This window comes from Argiope bruennichi, chromosome 10, assembly GCF_947563725.1.
Source record: "Argiope bruennichi chromosome 10, qqArgBrue1.1, whole genome shotgun sequence".
NCBI lineage: Eukaryota > Metazoa > Arthropoda > Arachnida > Araneae > Araneidae > Argiope > Argiope bruennichi.
The window spans coordinates 97,858,163-97,880,298 of record NC_079160.1 but is presented as its reverse complement, the minus strand read 5'-3'; the positions used below and the strand labels follow the sequence as shown (position 1 = coordinate 97,880,298).

Here is a 22,136-nt window from a genome sequence, read left to right as displayed (position 1 = left end):
TGAAACGGTGGGAAATTTATTTTTATTCAATAATATTTTGGAAAGTTATCATGGATAAATACCCAAACTCTGCGTAATTTTTAATCAATCAAAAATGTATTTAAAATTTCCAAACATTTCTCCAAGATATAAATCCCTACTATACAAGGAACATATGCGTCAAATTTGGTAGTATAAATCAAAGGATCTGTCTTGTATATGTCAAAACACAAATAACAACTCACATTCATCTTGAACATTAATTAAAGCTTGTTATAACTCTCATTTTTATTATAAAAACATGTCTTTATCACTTTCATTGACTTAAAATTAAAACATAGTTTGAAATCAGTTTAAATTTAAATGTATATTTACTCCCAAGTTTTAAATGTGGGAATGAATGTTCATGATTCAGTGCTCGATTCCAAAGCTACAAGGAAGTTCATTTATAATTTTGAAATTTAGAACATCTAGAGTTTTGACAAAGAAACTGACGTCTCGTTCTACACTACATTGGAAAGTGATAAATATTTGTATTTTCATGCTCTTTGAAATTTTACTAACCATTCTCCATATGGTTGGTAAATATATTTACTGCTTATTGAGTTTTCTGTATTTTCGGATCTCTTTCCATTTTTTCAAACATCTTAGTTGTCGTTGTTTTGTCGTAATTGGCAAGGGAACTATAGAAATTGTTTTTTTCTTTTCTTTTTTATATTTTGAATAACTGCGACATCTGGTGAAAAGGGAAAAAATTAGGCTGATATGATCGAGTGAATCTTATTCAGGGCAATTAAAGAAACACAGTAACCGATACGCTCATTATAATCGCATTCCGCCATTAAATTATTACTATAAAATGCTTCATTTTGATCCATTTTAAATGTGTATTTCAGTCTTCTGGTTCTGTGGGTGTATCCCACGTATATTATCTGTGTCATCAGTTCGAAATAAATGTTTTGTCATAATCCAAGTAAATACAAAAAAAGGAAGAAAGAAAGAGATATATTGTTTCAAAATTTCTCATAAATCCAAAGAACAAAAAATGTCGATAGCCAATTTTCCAGAACAAAACCTATGTAAAGCATAATTTTAATATTAGAGACTAGAGATAAAATGATATCCCTTAACATTTTGCTATCCATTTCGTCTGCTACTTCCTTTGGATTAGTCTTTCAGCTGTCTGCATGATGTCCTAAATTTATAATAAACATATATTTTTAAATATGTGTTACAAGACTTACTTAACAAGATGTTACATCTTGTTAAGTCTTGTTTAGCCTACAAAGTTTAAGATCTAGATTTTACGAATTGATTTCCTTTTAAATTTTCTAGCTAGATACTTTTAGAACATTCAGTTTGGCAAATTATGGCTCGTCTTTTAAGAAAATATTTTTTATTCATCAGCAAGAAAAACCATTCAACACATAATTATATTTCGAAAGAATATTAATGCCGTTCGACAGCATGGACTGTTCCGTAAAAGTTGTATTTCCTAATATAATTTGATCAAGTATATAGAGCTCCAAATCCTTTATGAATGAAAGACTCTTATGAGCGGATAACTGGTCAAAGCTACTTTTGAATGCCCAGGAGAAACTTGAAAAAGAGCTCTGACTTAGCTCCAGTACATGGGATGTTCCATGCTAAATTGGAGAGTAATTGTGTTTGCTTTGAGAAAAATCAAACGAACGAAACTGACAGCTACGGACAATTCTTTCTTAACTTTCTGGCTCGCGATTCGGCCGAAACGACTACTCATTCAATCATCCATAGAACAACCGGGCTGCCGAAAAGGCAAATGCTTCTTTCCTTATTCCTTTTTAACACAGGAGCATAAAATGGTGCTGAGAGATCTTATCTCTTTGATAATAGTTACATCCTCTTCGATTGTCATTGATAATCGATGTCTCCAGAATGTGTCTGAGAGCAGATGTTTAATTTACATTAAGCCTCAGCTTGCTAATTCCTGAATATAATAAAAATAGATATTTTTTATGGTGTTCACATCTTGTGTTTAGCAACAATTCTGCTTGCAAAAGACATTTGAAAGAGAAGCGATAATGTTTTGACTTGGTTACGTTGGGAAATAAGCCTACAATATTTGTAAATGTTAACTATCAAGAGAATATTTTGTCCAGGTAAATAGAAATTATAAAGTATTATCATAATTCATTCACGACTTCTCATCAGTCAGCAAAAGTTTGAACGTTAGAAACACGGTGACACAAGAACCTCCAAGACATAAACGAAGACTTGATTGCAAGAAGGGGGAAGGAAATTTCTATCGTCTTTACTTTCGGCCATTTTGGATTTTAAAAGAACTATATTTCGAACAGTGGTGGTATTAGGGTTAAAGTACATTTCACTTCACCAGTTTTTTTTAAAATGTTTAACTATCATATTAGAGTTACCCCCGCCCTGCCAGAGCATTTTGATGAATGAAGGTTATCCCAACTAACATATAACAAGAATATGAGGTTGGAAATTTAGGGTCACGAACTGAATCAGGCTTAATTAACCACCACTTTGATCCATCCTATCTCGTAGGAGGTCATCCTTTTATTGGAGTGGAGAAAAAAAAACTAGATACCACAATCTTGTTATGACCTTTAGGAAATCAGGAGCTCGTTTTCTCATACTGACACTTTCTTATCCAAGCACTATTTATAGTTCCTTCCCAATGGGTAAGGAAATATCAATTAGAGGAGGAAGGTTTTTGTATTTTTCCTTGTCTCTACTTTAATCAGCATAATGCGTTGGAGAAATATTATTGAATAAAAGCAGATCTAGAGGACAGAATCGATTATAGTGTTCGTCTGAATTATTGCCTTAGATCTAATATGGCATGTATAAACCCACTATGTCAATGTGGTTCTAATTCAACCTTTAAATAGCTCTATTTATAATTTGATTAATATTAAAAATTAAATAAATATTTATTATTCGTTGGATAACTGATCTGAAATGTCTTCTGATTTTCGAAATATATGCAGGTAAAAATTATTCAAATAATTGAATCGAAAGTTTCTATTTTTTTTTTCCCAGGCAGAACCTGCTCCATTCTTTGATATACAGCTGCAAATAAAATCCATTAGTATAATGTACTTGACTACATCGAGAGACGCTGAGCGATGCATATGAAAGAAATATGTATAAATTTTATGTAAGAAATATACATTGACACTCAAAAAACGAGCAATAAGCACTTCACAAACACATACAGCCAGCTAGAAGAGAGAAAAAAGTTATTGATCATTAGCACTAAAGTACAGTGTACAATTACTTAGCTTTAGTTTCGGTTTCAAGCACGTACTCTGGCTGAGAATATCTGTTCTAGAAGCAAAAATAGAAAAAGTCGCCTGGTAGCCCGTATTCAACAATAACTTCTTTTAATATATTACTTTGATAACAATGATTAATAATACATAAAGAGCACTATCAGAGGATCCACTTCAAAACATTTTCTCTCCGATTTCCTTCAATAAAATCCTTCTAAAATCGAAGAAATTACTGTACATCTGAAAGTTGTAAATGGTCCATCTCAAAAGAATTATAATCGCATCGATCGTTGTGGTTTCGCTAGATTGAGTTCAGAAATATTTAACATAAATGAACATCTCCAAACACAATCTAGCGAAACGAAATCATGAGTAAATTTGAGTTCACATAATATTTAATGTTTTGAGAAAATTTTGGTTTAAGTGAAAAGAAGGGAACTTTTAGGTAGTTCAGCATCCTGTTATACCCAAAAATCTATAATAGGCGAATGTATTTCGAATGAAGAAAATTACGAGAGGTAACCTCCAGAATGATCGAAAGAGATAACAGATTTTCTATGAATGGCTTGATATGTGTGGAGAGTATTTTCTCATGTCTTTGTTTAAAAGGATGTTTAAAATCTTGAGAATGTTGGCATGATCAAATACATGTACAGATTATTATATTTTCTGAATTTTTCTTTACCCTCTTATTTTTTTATTCCAGGATCTCTACATGCATTCTCTTAATTGGATTTTTATGCTTCAAAATTGCCGACAGTTCATCAAAACACAGATGCATAATGAATATTTATGCGAAGGAGTTTCGTAAGTTTCAAAAACGAAAGTTATTCTGAAAATAAATATCAAACCTTTACTTACTTTATTCATCGTTCCATGAGTCGTAGAGGATGAATAAATCCGTAAACATGTATTAGGAAAGATTTGAAGAACTTAGATACATGCAATATGCTAATACTTCTTGTCATTCAGTAACATTTGCCACAAACATTTTACTTAAAGCTTCAAAGATAAGCAATGCTTTGGAAAATGTCTATTCCTCTATTTTAATGAATTGTCTCTAGCAACAGGAAAAGTAGTATATTTTTGTTATCCAAATGATATTACATGTGAAAAAATATTTTTTTTCGTGTCAAAAAAAGCTTATTTCTTCTGAAAAGTACAGAATTTTACCAATCATTTAAGAATATTTTTAAATCGGATAAAGTAAGGCTGATGGGTAATATGAAATACGTAATAAAAATAATGAATCACATTTAATTTAAATATAGCTTCTTTTTTTACAGCTTATTTTTATTTTATTTGTGTTATTTACATTACAATATAGATTATAAACGCTGTTTGATTCGATCTATTTTTTCTCATTATTAAGGTTTAGCATATTTTTGCAGGTTTCGAAATTTTTCTCATTATTATATTCAAATCTAATTTTCTGCTGTTAGCTGTTTAATACTTGGTTTAAACTTGGTGCTTTAATATTTCTTAAATTCTTAATTTTTGATCTTCTTTTTGAACTGTCATAACTTATTGTAGAAGAAGAAATGCTCTGAAAAATATGTTAAGAATTATGAATTAAATTATAAATTAAAGCCACGGAATGCTACACCGCACCTAATTAAGGCGTGTGGATTGACCGGATCTCCATGACAACAAGCGAGAACAATGATTTAGTGCTAAGGGTCATCACCGGTCACGGTACAACTCTTCCCGTGTGAAGCAGGTCCCGTCATCGTTAGGAGGTAGCCTGCAAAATTACAAAGTAATGATTAGAGAAGAAGAAAAAAATATTTTATGCCATAATAATGTTGATTTCATTATAGGAATTTGTGATTACTTGTTGTTATGAGAAAAATTATATAACTGATTTTATAATCCTTACATACGCAAAGATGAAGAATTGCCTGGTCTCACTGCTATTCCTAACACTGATTCTGGCTCTGTATCTTGGGAAGCTTCTGATTCGGATCAAGATAAATCTGATTTTCAAACCTGCGATATACACGAAAGGTAAATTATATTCAAAGAAATATTTGCTTACATTCTTATTTTCAAAGAATATATAACCATATTAAATGGTGAAGAATGAAATCTTTAACTCACCAGAAGGAGTAGTCTTCCCAAAATTTTATCAGATATTTTTTTAATAAATATGTGATTCCAAAGAATGTCTTACATGGCATTCGTGGACAGTAGTTGATAAATATTTACCTTTGGCGTGAATATAGCATTTTTACTGAATCTATCGTGTGATCCTTGGCGAGTTATTTGGCTATTAATCCCTGGAATGCAGTTAATAGTATCTAAAAATCGAATTTGTGTTTCGGTCCCATTTTTCTCAACCGAAAGAAACAAAAATTTGGCACAAAATTACACTAGTAGTTATAAAATGCCACACCAAATTTGATATATTTGAGTCATTCGGTTTTTAAGTTATCGCGTTTACGTGTTTCTGAAAATACAAATCAACAAACGATCAACCCCTTGTCGGATTTGGCTCAAATTTTGATATGAGTTTACGCTATAGATTGTAAACCTGTTTATCGAATTTTATTTATCTGTCACTTTTTTTGCAATTATAGCGTTAACTTATGTTCGAACAGACGGGCAAACAGACTTCCTCTGATTGTTCTTCGCTCAAAATTTGACAGAAATCTACAAATTTGGTATAAACGCAATATATCAAATTTCATCCATCTAGATCAAAGTACTTTTGAGTTATCTTTGTCACAGGATGGAGATTTTCCAAAAATGTGTTGTTGTTTTTTTCGAAGGTCTACAACTTGGAGCTTCGTCCAAATCTCGAGTTGGAATTTTTTGGCAATTACTATATTTTCTCTATATTATGTATACAAGAAATAAAAATGAGTTATGTTAAATTTGTAAAAGTAACAAAAAATAATCATTTGAAGGAAATTTGTTCTACCAAACACATTTACCACGGAAAAGGGGTGCTGTAGTTTCTGAGGGTAAAGACCGCTGAGCACCCGAGGGCAGAAGTCTGACTTCTAGCTCATATGAAGATGAAATTCCCACATTCGCTTGCACAATCCCTTTTTACAGGGGGGGGGGGGCATTAACACACCTCATAGATAGAACACAGATGAAGAACAACCACGCCCGAACCAGGATTCGAACCCGGTACACCCAGATCATAGGGAAGATGCGCTACCACTATGCAATCACGCCGGCTACCGAACACATAGCAAAGAAGTATGAATCGAAACATAAATTTTGTTTTAAATAGAACAAGCTAATCTAAAATATTTTTTAATATATTTCTATGGTGTTTTATAGCATTTAAAATAGCGAACAACATTATTAAAATATGATATTATGTTTTTTGCTAATAGGGATGGAAGTGTATCTCAGCAATTCATGTAGTAGTAATTTTGTTTAATAGTGGTGTTTCACTCCGTACTGAATCAATAAAAGTGCAAATGTGAAAAAAAAACCCTATTTTCTGGTTGCAACTAGAAAACTAGAACTGTCTTCCACAATAGTTTAATTTTAATTCCTTATTACTTGTGCAAACTGCGCAGATGATAATTAGAATGTTTCTTACGTTCTATTTATTATCTGTTTAAAGCATGTGACTAAATTCGGGATTAAATTTTTGAAAAACTTTCGACAATAGCTATATTCTAGAATATCTGAATAAAAAAAGATTGAAAAAAAAAAACATTTATGAAACCATTACAACTATATACCAGTTAAGTGACAAAATATTTGTTTTTAAAAATTGGAATAAGGAATTTTTTTTCTTGACTCCAAAGAGATAGAAAACAAATATTTTCTTGCTTAGAGGTTTATCAAATGATATGCTTAAAATCTTGTAAATAGCTTAATAAATACATTGTCTAGTTCCTGAACTAAAAAACAAGTTGTATTTCTACCTATTCTTTAAATATTGTGTTCGACTAATAAATATAACGAAATTTTCAATTTTTTCTCATTGTGAAACACTAAAAGAATCATAAAATATATCTAAATGAATAGATTACTTATTCTCTAATTCAAGAACTGCAGAACATATTGAGAAATTATTATACCAGATCTAACCAAAAAAATTTATTTGAATTAAATTTATAAGCTATTTCGTAAGAAAATTCTATCAAAGAAAAGAACTTGAAAAACTAGCATCTGAAGATGTAAAATAGCATTAAATCGTATATGATTCCAAATATAAAATTCAATCTAACTGCCCAAAAAATAGATTTAGAAACAATACTCTAACGATTGTTGTTGTTTCTAATGGCGCTTGTCATAGACAAACCCACTGACGAAGTCAGTGATTTTAAGCCAAGGGTGCGTCTCCTGTTTTTCAGTAGCGCCATCTAGAGCCAAGAGTACGTCTTAGCTACGCGTCACAACCCTTTTTACAGGGCGGACTTCATTCATGCATTGCATTCACTCATCCACAGATCGTAATTTAGATCTGAATCAGAGAACGATCACCTCTGATCCAGTACCCCCAGTGGTTTTATTCTCGACATGGAGGACTTTGTGACCACGACAGATTTATATGTGCGCCAGCCACCACACACACGGAAAGTCTTCGGCCAATGGTTCGAACTTGCAACCCAAGGGACGCAAATCCGAAGCCCTACCAGGCTATCCCAGCCATTCTAACAGTTTTATAAAGAGACCTATTCAAGCCTTAAAATATTAAATTTAAAAAATCCTAATTTAGCAAAACAATTGATTTTTTCAACTTAATCACCTAACTTAAATTATACAGTGATGACATAATATTTACTATGCATATCTAGTATCTATCTCTATATATTTTCTTTTAAAGGATGAAATCAAAAATATCAAATAACCCCGAAAATAATCCAAATGGCTTCAGCGACTGTGAACCAAGTCAACCTATCAAATGCGATCCCAATTATCCCTACAGAACAATGAATGGAAAGTGTAATAATTTACGTTATCCATTGTGGGGTGCAGCAAACCAGTGTTTCAGAAGACATCTACCTGCAGTTTACACAGGTAGAGGAAAATGAAGTCTTTCCATTTGCATCATTTTATAATACTTGAAATATAACAGATGATTTTTTTTTTACATCTGTACTGTAGATTTTTCCTTTTTTCCTATACGAAGCTGCTGCGAAAATATTACAATCGACCAACCATTCCATCTTGAAATTTTAGTAATTCCTTTATTTAATAAGTTTTATTCAATGAAAATTACTCATGAAATCGTTCGGGTGAATTATAATAACTTGAATATGATAATATCAGTCTCTAAGAAGAATAACGATAAATCGAGTTGGTACTCTGTACAAGTTAAACCGTTTTACCTCGAGTTAGCAAATTTGGCACAGATGTATTTCAAAAGATGAGAATGTGCATCTCTATGCTATTATTTTTTTTTACCAGAATTTTAATTAAAATTTAAATGATATGGTATTTTCCAGAGACAATTTATGAAATACAAATGCTGAAAAATAATTTTTATGTCCTTTTAAAGTTCTAAATTGTTTTTAATAATGCTAACTTAATAGTCGTACAAATATTTCCTGAATTTTGGAAACTCTTTTTTAATTAATTTTTGCTCAGTTTTCAACAATAGATTATTGTTACTCGAAATTCACTCATTTCATTGTGTCATTAAATATTTAAATGTGTGTTTTTCTTTCATTATTGAAGGCCAAAGAAAAAGTATTTAATATTTGTGAAATCTGCATGACAGATAAAAAATGAAATAATGTTTAATAGTATTATGATATCATGACACTGTATACCATTTTAAGGATTCATGTGTATATTAAAGCGAGTATATATATTTGTGTATAAAATAATTAAAATAACAGAACTTTAAAATCTATGATTTTTAAAAATAGTTTGTATGCAACTATAAAGTAAGGTCTGAGGGCTTTAATTGAAATTAAATATCCCAACCAAACTAACTATTCGTCACAGGCAGTAAATTCGAAATGAAAAAAAGTGTGTGAAGTCCGATGCATCACGTCTCTTTCGATTTATAGCAATGAACTTATCTTCTTTATTTACATTCATTTCTAAAAAGAAATTTCTAATTTCTAAAAATATCTATGATTGCAGCAATAAGATTCGAGCGATGGCTTTGAACAATTTTATTATTAACCACCCGTTTTTGGCGATTAGCTAGATTGTCAGGATTGCTAAAACTTCATTGAATTATTTCATGTAGTTAGTACTTAATAGCTCTTTCACTCCAAAGAATTATTAAACACCAATTTTGATAGACGAGCAGTGTGTATGATTTTGAAACATACACATTGATAGACGAGCAGTGTGTATGATTTTGAAACATACACATTAATAGACGGGCAATGTGTATGATTTTGAAACATACATATTGATAGACGAGCAGTGTGTATGATTTTGAAACATACACATTAATAGACGGGCAATGTGTATGATTTTGAAACATACATATTGATAGACGGGCAATGTGTATGATTTTGAAACATACATATTGATAGACGGGCAATGTGTATGATTTTGAAACATACATATTGATAGACGAGCAGTGTGTATGATTTTGAAACATACACATTAATAGACGGGCAATGTGTATGATTTTGAAACATACATATTGATAGACGGGCAATGTGTATGATTTTGAAACATACATATTGATAGACGGGCAATGTGTATGATTTTGAAACATACACATTGATAGACGAGCAGTGTGTATGATTTTGAAACATACACATTAATAGACGGGCAATGTGTATGATTTTGAAACATACACATTGATAGACGAGCAGTGTGTATGATTTTGAAACATACACATTAATAGACGGGCAATGTGTATGATTTTGAAACATACATATTGATAGACGGGCAATGTGTATGATTTTGAAACATACACATTGATAGACGAGCAGTGTGTATGATTTTGAAACATACACATTAATAGACGGGCAATGTGTATGATTTTGAAACATACACATTGATAGACGAGCAGTGTGTATGATTTTGAAACATACACATTAATAGACGGGCAATGTGTATGATTTTGAAACATACATATTGATAGACGGGCAATGTGTATGATTTTGAAACATACATATTGATAGACGAGCAGTGTGTATGATTTTGAAACATACACATTAATAGACGGGCAATGTGTATGATTTTGAAACATACATATTGATAGACGGGCAATGTGTATGATTTTGAAACATACATATTGATAGACGGGCAATGTGTATGATTTTGAAACATACACATTGATAGACGAGCAGTGTGTATGATTTTGAAACATACACATTAATAGACGGGCAATGTGTATGATTTTGAAACATACACATTGATAGACGAGCAGTGTGTAAGATTTTGAAACATACACATTAATAGACGGGCAATGTGTATGATTTTGAAACATACATATTGATAGACGGGCAATGTGTATGATTTTGAAACATACACATTGATAGACGAGCAGTGTGTATGATTTTGAAACATACACATTAATAGACGGGCAATGTGTATGATTTTGAAACATACACATTGATAGACGGGTAATGTGTATGATTTTGAAACATACACATTAATAGACGAGCAGTGTGTATGATTTTGAAACATACACATTAATAGACGGGCAATGTGTATGATTTTGAAACATACATATTGATAGACGGGCAATGTGTATGATTTTGAAACATACACATTGATAGACGAGCAGTGTGTATGATTTTGAAACATACACATTAATAGACGGGCAATGTGTATGATTTTGAAACATACGTATTGATAGACGAGCAGTGTGTATGATTTTGAAACATACACATTGATACACGGGCAGTGTGTATGATTTTGAAACATACACATTAATAGACGGGCAATGTGTATGATTTTGAAACATACATATTGATAGACGGGTAATGTGTGTGATTTTGAAACATACACATTGATAGACGAGCAGTGTGTATGATTTTGAAACATACACATTAATAGACGGGCAATGTGTATGATTTTGAAACATACATATTGATAGACGGGTAATGTGTATGATTTTGAAACATACACATTGATAGACGAGCAGTGTGTATGATTTTGAAACATACACATTAATAGACGGGCAATGTGTATGATTTTGAAACATACATATTGATAGACGGGCAATGTGTATGATTTTGAAACATACACATTAATAGACGGGCAATGTGTATGATTTTGAAACATACACATTAATAGACGGGCAATGTGTATGATTTTGAAACATACATATTGATAGACGGGCAATGTGTATGATTTTGAAACATACACATTGATAGACGAGCAGTGTGTATGATTTTGAAACATACACATTAATAGACGGGCAATGTGTATGATTTTGAAACATACATATTGATAGACGGGCAATGTGTATGATTTTGAAACATACACATTCATAGACGAGCAGTGTGTATGATTTTGAAACATACACATTAATAGACGGGCAATGTGTATGATTTTGAAACATACATATTGATAGACGGGCAATGTGTATGATTTTGAAACATACACATTGATAGACGAGTAGTGTGTATGATTTTGAAACATACACATTAATAGACGGGCAATGTGTATGATTTTGAAACATACATATTGATAGACGGGCAATGTGTATGATTTTGAAACATACATATTGATAGACGGGTAATGTGTATGATTTTGAAACATACACATTGATAGACGAGCAGTGTGTATGATTTTGAAACATACACATTAATAGACGGGCAATGTGTATGATTTTGAAACATACATATTGATAGACGGGCAATGTGTATGATTTTGAAACATACACAATAATAGACGGGCAATGTGTATGATTTTGAAACATACACATTGATAGACGGGCAATGTGTATGATTTTGAAACATACATATTGATAGACGGGCAATGTGTATGATTTTGAAACATACACATTAATAGACGGGCAATGTGTATGATTTTGAAACATACACATTGATAGACGGGCAATGTGTATGATTTTGAAACATACACATTGATAGACGGGCAATGTGTATGATTTTGAAACATACACATTAATAGACGGGCAATGTGTATGATTTTGAAACATACACATTAATAGACGGGCAGTGTGTATGATTTTGAAACATACACATTAATAGACGGGCAATGTGTATGATTTTGAAACATACATATTGATAGACGGGCAATGTGTATGATTTTGAAACATACACATTGATAGACGAGCAGTGTGTATGATTTTGAAACATACATATTGATAGACGGGCAATGTGTATGATTTTGAAACATACATATTGATAGACGGGCAATGTGTATGATTTTGAAACATACACATTGATAGACGAGCAGTGTGTATGATTTTGAAACATACACATTAATAGACGGGCAATGTGTATGATTTTGAAACATACATATTGATAGACGGGCAATGTGTATGATTTTGAAACATACACATTGATAGACGAGCAGTGTGTATGATTTTGAAACATACACATTAATAGACGGGCAATGTGTATGATTTTGAAACATACATATTGATAGACGGGTAATGTGTGTGATTTTGAAACATACACATTGATAGACGGGCAATGTGCATGGTTTTGAAGCACTGTTATGTTTAGTGAGCAAATGCATATCTCAAATTTCAGGTCAACTGCTTCTATAGAGCTTTAATATGAAAAATGAAAGTGTCTTTACTTCAACTATTACATAAACTGTCTTACTGAAATTAAATAATTTTATTAAAACATGAGAACTGAAAGGAGAATCTTTCGCATTAGTGTTCGATTTGTAAATGCAGAATATTTTTAATAAAAAGAATTGCTAATCAGGATTTGTCTGATTTTATAAAAAAATTCAACTCATTACAATAAGAAGATTTTAAGCAATAAGAATGATGAAATATTTTTATACATTCAGTTGTATAAGGTCAGCACTGTATAAAAATAGTCGTTCTTATACAATTTCTACATTGTTTATTGATAAATTAAAACATTAATGATAAATTCAACAACATTTCAAACATTTTATTAAAAGCATACCTTATACAGAAATCCACACAACGTGAAAATGTAAGTTGCATATTCATATCTTGACTATATATTCAACAATAGAAAGGAAAATAGTTAAAATAACAGTAGCAAAAATGAAAGAAATTTGCCATTTCAGTTCAATTGTAATGAAATAAGCTTAAAATGTCATTTTTAAAAATTGATTTTAATTATGAAAAAAAGTTATATAGCAAAAAAAAAAAATCATACCTTATACAGAAATCCACACAACGTGAAAATGTAAGTTGCATATTCATATCTTGATTATATCTTCAACAATAGAAAGGAAAATAGTTAAAATAACAGTAGCAAAAATGAAAGAAATTTGCCATTTCAGTTCAATTGTAATGAAATAAGCTTAAAATGTCATTTTTTAAAATTGATTTTAATTATGAAAAAAAGTTATATAGCAAAAAAAAAAAAAAAAATCATACCTTATACAGAAATCCACACAACGTGAAAATGTAAGTTGCATATTCATATCTTGACTATATCTTCAACAATAGAAAGGAAAATAGTTAAAATAACAGTAGCAAAAATGAAAGAAATTTGCCATTTCAGTTCAATTGTAATGAAATAAGCTTAAAATGTCATTTTTAAAAATTGATTTTAATTATGAAAAAAAGTTATATAGCAAAAGAAATCTATATCATTTGAAAGATATATGCCTTTTTTTTAATTTTAAGATAATGTAAGAATTATTTTTCATCTTTCATATTTCCTAAAGTTATCAAAAGCAACACAAATTTAACTTTTTAAAAATTAATTTTTAAAAAGTAAAAATTTTAAAACATATTGGTTTGAGTTATACATATCTACATTTTAAAGTGTATTCTGGTAGAGTTTTGTAGTTCTATGGCAAATGGTCTGGCCTGTAAAGCGCCAACTAACACACATATGTCCACCTTTATTATTAGCAGATACGGAAACTCATCCTACTTCTAGTGATCTGTTTTCTCCAATCGAGTATAATTTTATTATATGAGGAAAACATGCATATTTTATAACTGAAAATGTTTTATTTCAGGATTTGATAATTTTCGAAAATCTGTAACTGGTGCTCTTTTGCCGGAACCTAGACAACTGACTCTGAGTATTTTCCAGAATCATCATAATTCAAGCGAGGATGTGTCGCTCATGTATACGATATATGGCCAAACTATTGCTCACGACATTTCTTTGGCTAATTTCGAAATTCGTAAGTACATTTTAATACCAGGGAATACGCAAAATAAGGGGGAAATTAGCTTTAATTTAAAACAGCAGCCTTAGGCGACTAACTGGCTCATCGGTAATAAGGGTAATGTTTCATTTCAATTCAATCTCTTATACATGATTTGGCCTTCATGATTATCTGAAGGAACTGATTGCTGAAAATATAAAACCTTAGAACAACTGTTGTGAAACAAGGCGTTTGTACTTAATATCTAAGCATAAATAAAGGCTGAACGAATATTGACGTTTTGGCGACACAGCTCAGTTTGCAGTGAAAGCTTATAAGCCAGTTAACAGCTACACTACACGAGAAATTGCTTTTGTATTGTGGTCATGTTACTGGGCTGCGAACCTCAAGGTCCCAGGTTCTATCTTCGCTCATCACATGCCGCTACATTGGTGACCACGGACGATGATAAATCAACCTTCGTACAGCTGTAGTGGCGCCATCTCTCCACAGCAAACCGAAGTCATCAGATTCATTTGACGCAGCAACACAAAACGGCTGCAGCAACACAAATTCGTCAGACTCACTTGACGCAGCAACAGCAACCACTCACCCACATACGCTCGCCATAACGCTTGGCGCTATTCAAATGGGTACAGGCGCATTAAAAAAACTGAAAAGCTAATAAATACATCTCCACTCAACAGCCATATCGCTCGTCGCACCTCCGACTCACTGGAGGGTGAGTCTGTGGTGAAAACTTATAAGTCAGTTAACAGCTGAACTACACGAGCAATTGCTTTTGTATTGTTTGTCATGTTACTGGGCTGCAAACCGCAGGGTCCGAGGTTCTATCCTCACTCATCACATACCGCTACAAGTTTTTCACACGCGTCTCGATACTAAAACTGTGAATAGAACAATTGTTAAGAAATTGGACATTCAAGCTTACTGTTCGAAGCTAAGGTACCGCTGATCGAATGCTAATGCTCTGGAGATGAAGCAAATGCAGCTTAATTTCAATGGCTCTCCTCAATTAGCACAAAATATTATCCGAATGTCTTCACGATGTTCTGAATACCGGTGAATATGCAATTGTTGATTATCCCCCTTGGATTCAACACCAATTTAAACCAAGACAGATCGAAGAAAGAGGGGTACAGTAGCTTCTGAGGGTAAAGACCCCTGAGTAAAAAAAGTCAAGAAGAAGAAGTCTGAAGTAGAAGTCGAGGGCAGAAGTCTGACTTTATCACATATGAAGATGACACTCACACACTCGCCTGCACAACCCCTTTTTACAAGGGGGCTCTTTCACACACCTCACAGATAGAACACAGGTAAAAAACAACCATGCCCGAACCAGGACTCACACCCTAGACGCCCAGATCAAGGGGAAAATGCGCTACCCCTAGTCAGGACGCCGGCACCGGCGAATATTATGATATTGTAAAAATATTGTTGGGTATTTTGTGCTAATAGAAGCGACTTTTCTCAAAATTTTCATTAATAAAAAAAAAAAACCTTTGAACAAATTTTGTGAAATTGGGTGTATACACATGCTATCCGAGCATAAAGGGCAACCAAATAAAGTCCGATCAATATTGACGGTTTGCCGATGCAGCAAAGGCAATTCAATTCCTGTGACTCACGTTTATTCACAAGAATGTGTGAGATGTGAATTTTAAAATCTTTGAACAGTCGTTGTGAAACTTCACGTGCATGCTTATTTCCCGAGGATAAGGTATCGCCAATCGAATATTAATGCTTTTTCGATATAGTAAATGCAGCTCTGCGACGCACTTATCCAATTTTTATAAATGATCTGATATACTGCCAATTGTCACCCAAAATAGGCCAAGAATATTTGGTCTCTCAAGTACAGAAATGGTGTGGCCCAGACTCATTGAGCTGATGCTAAATTAATTTAATTATTGCGCAACTATACAGTTGATTTGACACTAAACGAATACAAAAGTCTAAACTGACTTGTAAGTTCATTAAAAAGGTTGTAATGTGTAATAAAACTTAAATAATTCAAATTTTATTGGATAATTTAATTGGGTTTTTTTTCAAATCATTTATTTTCTTCGATATTAAAAAAATCTGTTATATGAATTTATTTTATTTACTCCGAGTCAAATCTAAAAGTAATAAAAATCTCTTTATTTCCTTGAATTGTTTTTTTAGATAATTCTGTCTTACATTTTATCCCATTAATATCATAAGTAAATATTTTTTTTAATATCCTTAATGTAATCGAGGACTTTTACAACTCATTCATCAACAAACCACAAAAAAATTTAATATTAAAAATATACAAAAAATGCCATATGTACTATATTCGTTGAATGTCTGTTATTATAGCGGAATTATTATACATGATATGTTGCTTATTATTTCTTTATTAAAATTACTTATTTTTTGAAATTTATTTTCAAACAATCAGAGAATTTTAAATAAGACGATGGATTTATTTATTTAAATTCGAGAAGTTGGATAAATTGACCTAATGTTAGTCGGTGACACCATCTAAGAAGTAACTAACTAATTAGAGCAATATATAACTTATTCCAATAACGTTTTTAAAAATTTATAGAATATATAATACTCTCAAAAAGTTAACTGCTGCTCGATGCATTCAATATAAAGATATTTCATTTAGAAAAAATGAACTTTATATGCAATAAATGTGATTTGTTCTATTTATTTGAATTTTACAGTACATTTGAGACCGAACATTTTATGAACTATTATGTATGTATGTTATGAACAATTATGGATTATGTAACATCAAAAAGATCAATGAATAAATAAAATCCTTAATTCTATTTAATAAAAAATAAATTTTCAAAATAATTTTATTCAAATGCATTATAGGGACAAATAAAAAAATCTAAAGACTATATAATAATTGATAAGCACGAAAAGGTATTTAATAATGAATATAATAAAAGTTTATTCTTAAATGCAATGTAATGTTTCTTCTTCTGAGATCCTCTCCTTCAAAAATTATAATTCATTATACTAAATTAATTAATAATAAAAGTACTGTTTTATCTATATTTGACGGGCATTCGAAATCTTTAGCTGCTCATTAAGATGCATATACTAAAAAGATAATTTTAGGTTATATTAATATTAAAATACCGTTTATTTTGTCACATTTTGTATACAAAATACCAAATTGGAATAATACAGGTTTTTTTTTCTATTTTAAAAATTGTTGTTTCCTTTTTAAAAAATTAATAAAGTGAGGACAAATAAATATATTAAAGGATACTATAAGATAGCATAAATATCATTCATTGATTTAAGTAGTATTTCCTACAAAACAACAATATTGCATAATGCAACAAACTCTACGTAAAGAAGTAAATCTTAAATTTATGCATTGTTGAATTCTCTGCATGATTATTTTTTCGAAAATTATCAAGTATGAAGTAAAATAATTATATGATAACAAAATGTATATTATTGATAAGATTCCGATTTTAATTTGAAGGCAGTGTTTGAAAATTCATTTTGTTCAATAAAAAAATTAGTAAGTCATCATTAAAATCCAAATATATTTTTCTTGACCATACAGTTACTTTTCCGATACATCCATATTCAAATTATTAATAAAGTAAATATTAAGTGGATTAAAAGAGTTTTAAATTCTAAAAATTATTAAAAAACAGATTTAAAAAGTATAAAACTGATAAGTTTTTACCAAACGATATAAAAAGATTTGGTGTTTGGAATGATTATAAACTTAGACATAATACTATTGTAAAGAAAAACATGTTTGAATTTAAAATGAAATACATGTGCCAAATTGGCGGGAAAGCTGGAGCATTTTCATCGTGAAGCCAGTGTAATGATTGGGCTGTCCATAATAATGAAAGAGGAATTTGATGAATTGGCGTGAATATCATCATTAAATAATTGAAGATTATGTATCGCCCGATTCAGAATTGCCCTGTGATTAATAGTTGAAAATTTTACCAACTCTCACTGGTATATTCAGTGTTTAGTAACAATTGAATTACCTTGAAAAACAAACTGTGTGTGGACGTTCCCTCTTATTTCAATAGCGGCATGTGTCGAATTCACGGGAAAACAGGTGCGTCCTCAGGAACTAAGGAAAACTAGCGCACTTGCAGGCTTGATAAGTGAAAGAAAAATAGATTTTCTTTGGCAAATTTCGCTCAAAATTTGATGGAAATATGCATTTTAATTTAAAAGAACCATTACCAAATTTCATCAGGCTGGCTTCTATCCTTTCTGATTTACAGCACCGGTGTCCTGGCATAGGGGTAGCGCTTCTTCCCCGTGTCCTGGGTTCGAGTCCCAGTTCGGTGATGGTTGTTCTTCATCTGTTCGATGTGTGAATGTGTCTCCCTGTAAAAAGGAGTTGTGAAAGCGAATGTGATGCGTGAGTAGCTAAAACGTACTCTTGACCCTAATTGGCGCTACTAATATAAGAGACGCTCCCTTGGCTTAAAATCGCTGTCTTCGTAAGTGAGCTTGTCTATGACAAGCGCCATTATAAGCAACAACAACTTAATTACCGTGTTCTCAAACAGGTACAAAACATATTTTTGAAACTCAGGAATGTCAACTAAATCTACCAATTTATCAAAATTTCTTGTGATCGGATTGAACTAAGCACTATTATTAAAGAATAAATGCATTTTTTATATCTAAGCTTTTATATTTAATTGTAACTTTAATATCTACCATTACATTGCAGCTCAAACACCTTGCTGTGCGCCTGAGAATGTGAATCATTCAGTCTGCAAGACAATGCTAGTGCCTCCAAGCGATCCTTTTTATGCTCAGTTCAATGTGACGTGCCTCAGTTTTACCCGAACAGTAGCTTGCAATGCTTGCAACACAAGTAAGTGCTCAAAAAGCAACACGAATATATTCCGTAATTTAGAAACAATTTTTAGAAATGAATAATTTGCAAAAGAGTGTAAGTAGTCAGATGCAGGTCACTCATATAGGATGAGAACGAAATTGCATTTTTATTTTATCAAGAAGCCAAAATCAGGCTTTTATTCTTTTAACCACGGATTAAGCAGCATCCGTTATGATATATGTTGGAAAAAATATAATACAAAATATCAAGAAGGCGTTGTGAAAAGAAATGAAATTTGGAAATTTTATTTGCATGTTTGGAAAATGGCGCGTGATTGTCATTTTTTGTTTCAAGTTCCAATGAATTATAAAAAACATGATGAGTGGAAAACCAGATTAATTTATCACCAAAAGTTATTCATTTAAATGGTTATTTTTCGATATAATTCTCAAAATGGTTCAATCATTCATGCCGGTAGAACAAGCTTCTGATACTATCTTTTAAGAGCGTTGTTGCCGAGATATGATACAGATCTTAACATTTCCTTGAAGCTTCTCATTAGCATAGAACCTTTGGACTCTCAGCCAATTCTTCAATTCAAAGAAAAGATGTAAATCGCTAAGCTCTAAGAGTTGCAAAAAACAAGTCTTGATGAACTTATTTCCTTTTCGAAAGAAATGTAGAATGCTGAAATTTCACACAACGAGTTGGTCGACCATCATGCCTAAATTGTGACTGTAGGAGAGTGAATGTGTAGACATCTTACTCCCTATTCTATCCTTAAAATAAAATGGAAAGAATTTCTTAATTAATGAATAGTTTCAAAGGAATCTCACTCATCTCACATCACTGCCGGCACACTTTTTTTCAAGGGGATATTAGAAACATGTTTCATCAAACATGTTTGAATTTGTACGTAAATTATGTGGAAAATATTCATATGTGTACATTGTTTTTGGTAATGAATTCCCTTTGTTCCATTTTCTTTTCTTTTATGGCTCATTTGAGCTCTGCATATTCAGAAGACGCTCTGACACCCTTGAGGCCGCGGTGGCCTGGTGGTAAGGTCTCGGCTTGTGAGGCGAAGGGTTTCAGGTTCGAGACCCGATTCCACCGAAGAACCGTCGTGTAAGGGGGTCTGTTGCACGTTAAATCCGTCATGTCAAACGTCCTCCCGCTGGTGTTGTGTGGCGTGGAGAGGGGTGTGCCAGCTCAGGTATCGTCCTCGTCATATGACCGCGGATCAAAATTACGTGGTCCGTCCCAAAATAGCTCTAGTGTTGCTTTACAACGGGACGTTAATGTAACTAAACTAAACTTCTGACACCCTTTCTGAAGAATTCTGCTTCCGATGATGTGCGATGGGCCTCAATATTCCTTCGAAACTTTCATTAATCTAGAAGTTTTGGTCTCCCAACAACTTCTTCATTTCAGGGAAAGAATGTAAAACATCCGGCTCTAAGGTGTATTGCCTTTGAAAGGGTGTATCGACGCGTTAGAGAAGGAAGATATAAGAATAAGACCCGCGTGTATTCAAATTTCTTACTTGATGAATTAGTTAATATAGAATAATTAGGCTGGGAGTTATGGTATAGAAAGAACCACTGCTTATTTGGTTGAAATTATTCGATAGACATGGAACTCCGTCCATGAAATGACATGAGGCAGCTGTAAGATATAGGGCTTTAATGTTGTGTGTTTGCAATGAAAATCATGGGGATATATTACTTAATAATGTACCACCATGCAGCATTTGAAATGACTTCTTTCAAGCACACTTTAATCTGTGACATTGATATCAAATAAGTATGTTATCCAGAAAATGCTATGTTTAAAAGATTAAAACTTAAAGGCCTTTAACTACTAGAAAAAAAAATCCGGACTAAACTTAGCTTGAATAGGACAATAAGTTGGACAAAGTATTTATAAAAAAATATATCAAGTATTAAGCGCTAATTTGTGTTGAAATATAATCAAGATAGAAAAAGAAAATTAAATTTTTAAGATTTTACTCTCAATATTTTCACGTGATATTGTTTTATTCATTTAGTGCTTTTTATATTGAAATTAATAAGATATATTTTTTCTGAACCAGACAAAAGACAACAAAATACTCAGCAAACTGCCGCTATGGATGCCTCTATTGTATATGGACCTGATGATAATATAGCTTATGGATTAAGAACCAATGATGGAACAGGTTTGTATGAAATACATTCATTTAAATATGCCAAGACAAACGTTCGAAAAAAAACATATCATTTTTATAAATTTTGCGTTTTCTCTGTTCGACTAGTTAGATTGGGATTAAAATCGAAAATTTAAAATTGTATTATTAAATGTGAATTTATTTTGGAAATGGTCTTAAAAAATGTTTTAATTTTCTTCACTTAAAAAAATATGCATTTTTCTAACTTCAGTTTCATTTAATTAAATGTAATTATAGTTATGAAATCAATGGAAATGGCCTCCCAGAAAATATCTCGCATACTCTCTTATAAAAGTCCTTTCCTCCTTCCTTCTCAAAAAATGCTTTATGTATGGCCCCGAATACCATATATGGTGTTCATGAACGATAATTACGAAATATAGAACTTTTTCTTTATATATTTTGGTCACCTATTTGCCAACTGATTAACATTAAAATTTCACACAAAGCTACAGCTGTTCTCGCAAGTTAACATCGAATTTCATTGATTTAAGCCGTTGCGTTTATGTCATTGCGTTATATGCATGCGAAAGTACCGACAACAGACGATGAAACGTTTGAGGAATTTGGTTTAAAATTTGATAAATATATATATTTTAGATAGCAAACATGTGTACCAAATGTTATGTATCTAGTTTGC

General features: G+C 31.8%; 2 protein-coding genes across 2 annotated transcripts in view; one reads left to right on the top strand and one right to left on the bottom strand.

The window, feature by feature from the left end:
• The window catches only part of LOC129987558 (peroxidase-like), a 73,035-nt gene extending 68,826 nt beyond the window's left edge, over window positions 1-4,209 (bottom strand). The window contains exons 1-2 of the mRNA XM_056095525.1: window positions 4,122-4,209; window positions 3,296-3,315 (exon numbers count right to left, since the gene is read on the bottom strand). Coding sequence (XP_055951500.1) covers window positions 3,296-3,315; window positions 4,122-4,130 — 29 coding nt within the window. The 5' untranslated portion in view covers window positions 4,131-4,209. The remainder of the gene's footprint in view (window positions 1-3,295; window positions 3,316-4,121) is intronic.
• Window positions 1-22,136, top strand: part of LOC129987557 (peroxidase-like) — a 45,898-nt gene that overhangs the window by 6,540 nt on the left and 17,222 nt on the right. The window contains exons 2-7 of the mRNA XM_056095523.1: window positions 3,967-4,067; window positions 5,150-5,267; window positions 8,059-8,252; window positions 14,307-14,477; window positions 19,177-19,323; window positions 21,383-21,487. Coding sequence (XP_055951498.1) covers window positions 3,967-4,067; window positions 5,150-5,267; window positions 8,059-8,252; window positions 14,307-14,477; window positions 19,177-19,323; window positions 21,383-21,487 — 836 coding nt within the window. The remainder of the gene's footprint in view (window positions 1-3,966; window positions 4,068-5,149; window positions 5,268-8,058; window positions 8,253-14,306; window positions 14,478-19,176; window positions 19,324-21,382; window positions 21,488-22,136) is intronic.